The sequence below is a fragment of the Pygoscelis adeliae genome, unplaced genomic scaffold (assembly GCF_000699105.1).
Source record: "Pygoscelis adeliae isolate BGI_AS28 unplaced genomic scaffold, ASM69910v1 Scaffold392, whole genome shotgun sequence".
Taxonomy (NCBI): domain Eukaryota; kingdom Metazoa; phylum Chordata; class Aves; order Sphenisciformes; family Spheniscidae; genus Pygoscelis; species Pygoscelis adeliae.
Genome location: NW_008824293.1, coordinates 690,581 through 697,972, shown reverse-complemented (window position 1 = coordinate 697,972; position 7,392 = coordinate 690,581). Strand labels below are relative to the sequence as shown.

Genomic DNA, 7,392 nt, shown 5'->3' with positions numbered 1-7,392 from the left:
AAAAAAGAGGGGAGGGGGGGGGGGGGGGGGAAGAGGGGAAAAGAACATCTGAAATATGTCTTCCGAAAAATCAGTATTAGATTGTAGATCCAGTCACAAGCTGTTCCGCTTTAACATTTGCGGAATTCAAGAGGAAAGAGAAAACACTGAATGCTACCACAATCTAACTGTATTATCAGCATACAGTTGTATGTGAATACAAACAACACCAAGATTTGCAGGTACTGCAAAACAGCATGCATTTCAAGTGACCTGTGAAATGCTGACCTTGGCATAATTTACAGTGAACTAATTTACCCAAAATGGTTCTCGCCTAACTTTGAGGAAGAAAAATGTTACCCACATTCCTTCCTTCTTGCATCATCTTATAAGACAATAATGAACAATCTAGTATATTACTTAGATAGAATTTCACCTAATTCCCAACGTCTAATTTAAATGCAAGGAGTTACTATATCCATTTCACTTAATTCAGCACATTTGGGGAATAGTAATTTAAACGTTAACAGAAATTTTCTTTTCATGAAATTTGAAAAAAAAAAAAACCCACCCCGCACTTAAGCGTATAAGTTTTGCAAAATTTCCCATATAAAAAAAACTGAGTAAGGTCATTATTCTACTATATTTCTTCACAAATACAGTCAGAATCCAATTTAGAAAGCAATCCTTTAAAAAATACTGACATCGCGATTAAAGATAATCACCTGCAGATCCTTAAATTGTGATGGTAAGTGTGAAACACAATACACACTCTGCTCCGTAATGTGCCCATTGCCAGTATTGCCTCTTTTGCCTTAGGCATCCTCACGGTTTCCTCCAAGAAACAACTGGATAAAAACGACTTAGCCTCTTTCTTAGGAAATCACTGCCGATCTGCATCAGACACCCCAGACAACAGAAAAACTCACTGAAGTATAACACAAAAAGCAGAAAACCAAAAAAGCCAGTATCCAGTGCAGTGCTCCTGTCTGGAATGGTTCTGTCCGGTACCCACAGCCCGTTCGAGACAGGCTACTAGTAGTAAAGAGACTCTACCCAGCTGGACAACAAAAGGTGACACTATTTAAAAAATGTCATCCATAAGACGTCAGGCAATTATAATGACATTTATACCACAGCTTCTAACAGAAAGTGTTTGCATACTGGAACTAGAAAGAACTAAACAGCAGTGATCTTTTCGAACTGGAAATTTCTGTTCACATTTTTCTGTTACAGTCTATGCAGACAAAGCAGATGCATCATTTGAATAGAAAAGCTTCATATTTACCTAGACAAGTGAAGATCATCAGCAATGCTAAACACAACAGTCAACACAGACAGCCAAGTCCTCCAAATATCCTGGAAGGATTTCGTTTTTTTAAACTATTTCTGACCATTTTATTTATTAATTTTAAACATTTTTGTTGCCCATTACTAAAAGCAAATTTCACTACACCAAAAATCAACAGATCACACTGTAGATGCTTTCCACTCTCAAGAAAAACCCTGAGTTATATTCTTGATTAATACTGTTGTTGCATCTTAGCCGGCTGTAATATCAGTACTTTAAAAGGCTCTTTGGATTTATCTTGGATTTGCTTAGTTTGACTGTTTTGTAGGGATCTTCTCTCTGGATAACATTATGGGTGTGGATTACTCCTTCCAGAGCCTCTTTATCCAATTCTGGTGGATATTCTGTTCCATCTACCGGAGATACCACTTCCCGCTTACAGTTCTCCATTTATGCTCAGTCTCATTCACAATGAGAGCTCCAGGATTAACTTCAGAGTCCTTTTGTATGTTTTTGATCAATAACAAAAAAGTCATTTTAGACTAATACAAAATGTCAGATGATCTAGTTCAAAGCAAAGCAAACAATTGTCCATCTAAAGGCTAATTAACATGGGATGTTTTCCTACTGTTCAAGTACTGTCTTCCACTAACCGGTGAGTTTTGAGGGACTGGAAAAAGATCATGATACAAACAGCTTTAGCTTAGAAAAAAAATATCTCACACCAAAAGTCTTAGAGGGTTTCATCAAACAAATATTCATAATTCAGCTTTTTCTAAACTTTTCATGCTTACCAGACTGGACTTTTGCATTATTATTTGCATTAACTATGCAAAACATTACCGTGGTTCGTAGCAATATCAGACATCAGAAGGGGAACTTACCCTGCCATTATTCATACCTTTTTTGTAACATCTTTTTTTTTTTTCCTAATATACATTCTAGCAATTTTGTGCAAAACAAATTATCTATATTGCATACTTGCTCAGCATGACACGTTCCTTTAAAGTAACAGTTAGGAGATTATCGGTTTATCCTGGAAACATCTTTCCTACTGCTGTGCTTAGCATCAGTAGAGTGATAAAACCCTCTTAAAATAGTTCTAGGGTCCAGGCAACAATCAATTGTATGCAATATTCTTTTGATTTTTATTTAGCAATGACTTTAGTGATTTCGGGCCTTTGAAGGCCAGGAATGAACGGTGGATTTAGGCTAAATTATTTCTGCCTTCAAAAGTTATGGCAGCCTGTACATAATGTCCTATCTCAACATCAACAGCCAAACTACTTGGAATGTTATACTGCTGTTTGACTTTCTCAATAAAAAGTATTAGAAGCAAACACATTAAAAACCACACTGCAATTTAAAATTGTATAAATCAGGACTTAAAAAAAAAAAAAAAGAATTCATATACTTTTTTCTATTGTCATTTATAACAGATTTCCCACAGAGATGCCTTTTAACATAGTTGTGATAATAATAAAACAGATTGCTTGATTTCACAATCTTTGATTAATAACTTTTCAAAATTAGAGAAACAGGGGAATGGATATATCCCAACAAACAAGACATTTTCATAAAATTTCAGCAGCAGTGTTAACAGCTTGAACCAGCAACAAAAGTAATTATTTCCTCTCTACCTCCACAGAAGTTGCAGTTCCTCTTCACTGGTCTAGGAATCCGGCATGAAAACAGCATGAGCGCCTCTTGCAGAGGTATTAAGGCTTTACCTCTCACTCCAAAACCTAGGAGCCTTGGCAGGTTCAATAGATTTATTATTATTATTATTATTATTATTATTACTATTATTAAGAATCCCACCAGATAGCAGCAGCATGTCTCCCCAGCAAAACGGGGAGCACTTCTGCAAAGGACAGCTCCTTATTCTTAGAATATACACAGAACTTCCAAAAATCAGATACACAATTTGAAACATGGGGCACAAACAGAGTTTGTCGCTGAAACAAAAATCCGGATTTTTTTCAACGCTTTGAGAATGTGTTAACAGTGAATACTTAAAGAGCAAATTGCTCTGTTTTCAGCAAATTAGGTACGCAACTTGGTTCGCAGCAATTTGCCAAACTAGAGCGCAGTTAAGCAAATCTGCAGAACCTGGGGGAAGGTACTTACACATCTTTTCCTGCTTCAGCAACTTCCCCCCGGCCCCGCTTTTGTCACAGTTCAGAAACACCAAGCTTTGGTATTGCATTAATATGCACATCTTTATGTTAAAGCACAATGAAAATGGACAAATATAGCAATTTAATGCCGACTGTTTGAGAGATTCTTTTCTACTTTGCCAGCTCGGGTTCAGTTCACTTTAAAACCTACATGTAGTCAAAGGACGCGCCGTGCCAAGGACAGTTGATTTCAAACGGAACGGGGACTAGATGAGCAAGGATACAGCTTGTGTATACAAATACTAGCGGCAGCAACACAAGTGTGCGTGAGTTAATAATGAAAATGCTGAAGCACAATGCTTTGGCTCTTCATGAGTGAAAAACTCCAGCAGCACATTAGCTACCCCAAAACATCATAAAGTACCAGACAAATGAACTAATGACAAATGCTAATTCGACTGCCAAGTCAAAATCTCTCTCGGTAAGCTAATGGGAAACTCAATACCACACAATACCGATTACTTATTTGACGAGCTAAACTTAACTGCAGGGTAAGTTGTGTCTTTCTAGACAATGCAGTGACACATCCGAGTAGCAAGATGAAAGACTACTACTTCAAATACTCAAACTGTCTGTAGAATAACATCCATTTCCCTCAGAAGTACAGATACGAACTTTTCAGTTATCTATCAGTGCCAATACATGCTCAGAAACAGATAAGCAACAGAATCCTTATTCAAGATTAGCTTAGGCCTTATGTTACTGAAAATTCTGTGTTACACTTGTACCAAAGTATACATTTTTCATGTCTAAGTCAACTTAAACTATAAATATCCAAATCAATGTTTATGTTCAGTTGCATTCTCTCACATGGCTAAAATTAAATTACACAGGCATTCCTTCATGTTTTGAATGAAATCTAAAATTCAGTTTAATTATTGCTTACAGGCTCTTAAATTCAGTCTGCATTCACTTGAGAAGTTAATATGAAATGCCAAGACCCTAACAGTGACCACCGAATTCAAATACATGTAAGCAAAGAGGAACTGAATTTCAGCCAATTACGTTCTCAGTCTGCGTAGCCTTACAGCTTTACCAAAGGAAACCTGACCTCCAAGCTTCTGCTTCTATTTTATTCAACAACCTCCCTCTTTTTTTTTTTTTTAAGCTGTTGTTATCTTGAAGTAAAGCTGCAGTTAGAACTTTGTAAGCATAGTCCCACTAGTGGCAATTCCTGCTTGAGTGGACGCAGTTGCACGGTCAGGGGTCTTGGGACGGGTGGACACTTTTGGCACCATTCTACCCGACGTCAGTCAAGAGCAGACCCTTCTTTCTACACTTCTTTTTTTCCCTCAGCATTCTTAATGATGTTGTATTTAAATATGCAAGCTTGACCTTTTATTCTACTGAATATTATGAAAGCAGATCTCTCTGTGCACCTTATTTTTTGGCAAATAAAACTGAGAAAATAAAGACCTAGGAAATATATACAGGTAAACAAAATGCTTGTAGAAACCATAACAAGGTCTGATCTTAGATAACAATCTATATTTAAGCAAGCCGGTAACAAGTAAGTTAAAAAAACTCCACACTTTATCAGAAAAAAATATATGAAGAGATGGAAATAATCTTTAGATGATTTTTTACAGCAGATTTCTTGTCAGTTTTCATTCTTGGATATTGACTTTTTTATACTGTACCATGGCAAGATCGCAGCAGTGCTAACTGTACAACAGCACCCTTCTGACTTTGAAAACTTCAGCATTTAAATTAACTCCCTAGGCCTTCTGAATTAAGGGACACAAGATCAACTGTAACATTAACCTACGCCTAGTCCGAGCAGCATGCTCAGCCTTCTTAGAAAACACGATTTTATTACAAACACTGGTCTGGTTATGAGTGACCAACTTTTAAGGGCTGGGACAAAGGAATAACGAGTCTTGCTCTTCTGAGGCCTGTCCTGCAAAGCACTTTGCCACCATACGCCGGTGCAGACTACAACCCCAGCCACATACTACTTCTGTCTCAGTAAAATTAAAGCACGGACAGTACCTAAAGCAAAATTGCTTAAGCACCACAGAACGCCTTGCCGACTGCATGCTATGGAAAGTTCTGTAGGGAGACGACGCGGTCGCACACTTCAAACTTCGTGTTTGTGGCACAGGAAGTGTGCTGCAACACGCCTGCTCTCAAAAACACCACCGGGGCATCCCTCGTGTTTCTAAAGAACGTTTCAGAGTACGGCAAACTGACAACCATTTACTAAAAAAAAAATAAAAAAATAAAAAATCATGCCAGCTTTGCTTCAGTGATCCTGAAGGGCAATAATTACATACATTATATTAAGGTGGTCACAAAATATATTAGAAGAGATTATGCTCCACCGACAGAATCCTCTGAAATAGCGGCTGGGGGAATAAAAGGACTGCAGGCAGTACTACAGTAAGACAGAAAATCCCATTTACATTTATGAGAGGAGAGCAAAGTTCAGATACTCTGTTTCAGGTAGCATATAGCATACTACCGCAGGTCAAACAGTCTCCTAGACAAAGATCTTGACAGGTGACTGAAGAAGGAAGACATTTTCATACGCTTTTAATTTCTAACTCTTAGGTCAGGTCAAAACGTATATTCTAATGCTCATTTGTTAACCTGAAACTTTAGGAAGCACAGCCTAGCTACACAACATACATACTCTAATAAAACACGTAGAAGGTATACAAACATGTTGCATTTGTCTCAGAAGAGACTGATGGTGTGGCCTGTTAGTCAGAGGTTGCTCTTCACCATTCTAAACCTCGTTCTGCCAACAAAGACAAGTGAAGCCAACTTTCTAAGAACAGAGAAGAACCAGTAAAAAGATTCGTAGTAAGCAGCTTTCTTCTATTCTGATTCAAATGACAAAAACAAGAATGAATTATGATCTGGTAAAAAATGAAAAGGAAAAAATCGGTTCAGTTTTTTTTCTTTACTCACCAGACAACACCAAAGGCTCCATATCCAATAGGTCTGTCCGGCTCAATATCCAGTTGCTGTTGTGGATGTTGTGAGTGCTGATGATGGTGCGCTTTAACTGCAGCAGCTGCTGCAGCTTGTACCTGAGCTGGGGCTGCTGCAGCTGGTCCAGGGGCCTGACCCGGTGCCGGTGATGGGAAATATGGCTGCTGCTGCCCTGGGTTTAACATTGCCGCGGCCGCGGCCGCAGCTGCTGCGGCCGCAGCTGCCGAAGAGGCATGCTGCTGTACGGGATGTACCGCAGCTGCAGAGCCTGGATGCAAGTGATGTTGAGGGTGGTGGTGGTGATGGAGGTGAGGAGGAGGGAGGTGAGGAAGGTGGTGGTGATGGTGGTGGTGGTGACCTGCTGCTGCTGCAGACGTACCGCCATTGTAAGCCGCCATCATTTTTGCGTTGGCTGTTGTGCCACAAAGAGACATTCAAAAAAATGCCCTTTGATTGGATAACAACTGGGTCAAGCTGTCATTTGGCCATAAAAATGAAATCTGCTACACTTTAAAAGAAGTTGGGTTTCATCATACACGGCCCACCTTTAAAAACATTGAGCTCAACTGGCCTTATCTCTTCACGAAGCCAGACAATTTGGAGAATCTCTTCATGTGTGCGTGAGCCAGAGTGCGCGAACCCTCTTCCCCCAAGAGTCCAGCTGTGGTTGGCTACTGAAACTCCATCCTTGGGCAACTGGGTCGGGTTTTGTTTGGTTTTTTCCTTCACTTTTTTTTTTTTTTTTTTTTTTTTGTAATAAAAAAGAAATACAGTGATCAATCCCCTTCCCCTCCAGAAGGAGGATTTGGAGTCTCTCCCCCGGAATACCCTGAGAGGACTGACAAGCCTACCCCTTCCATTCCCACATCCTCGCCATTTATCTCCTGGAAACCTCCCTGAGCGCCCAGGCACCTCCTACATAGCTCCCTCCTTTCAGACACCTGCTCCCTCAAATACAGCAAAAAAAAAAAAAAAAAAAACTTGGGGGTTTGACACTTTTTC

The 7,392-nt window shown here is 39.3% G+C and overlaps 1 protein-coding gene across 1 annotated transcript in view; it reads right to left on the bottom strand.

Annotated features, from left to right (window-relative positions):
• Positions 1-7,335, bottom strand: part of NLK (nemo-like kinase) — a 65,316-nt gene extending 57,981 nt beyond the window's left edge. Inside the window, exon 1 of the mRNA XM_009318808.1 lies at positions 6,367-7,335. Coding sequence (XP_009317083.1) covers positions 6,367-6,824 — 458 coding nt within the window. The 5' untranslated portion in view covers positions 6,825-7,335. The remainder of the gene's footprint in view (positions 1-6,366) is intronic.
• Between the last annotated feature and the right edge of the window lie 57 nt (positions 7,336-7,392).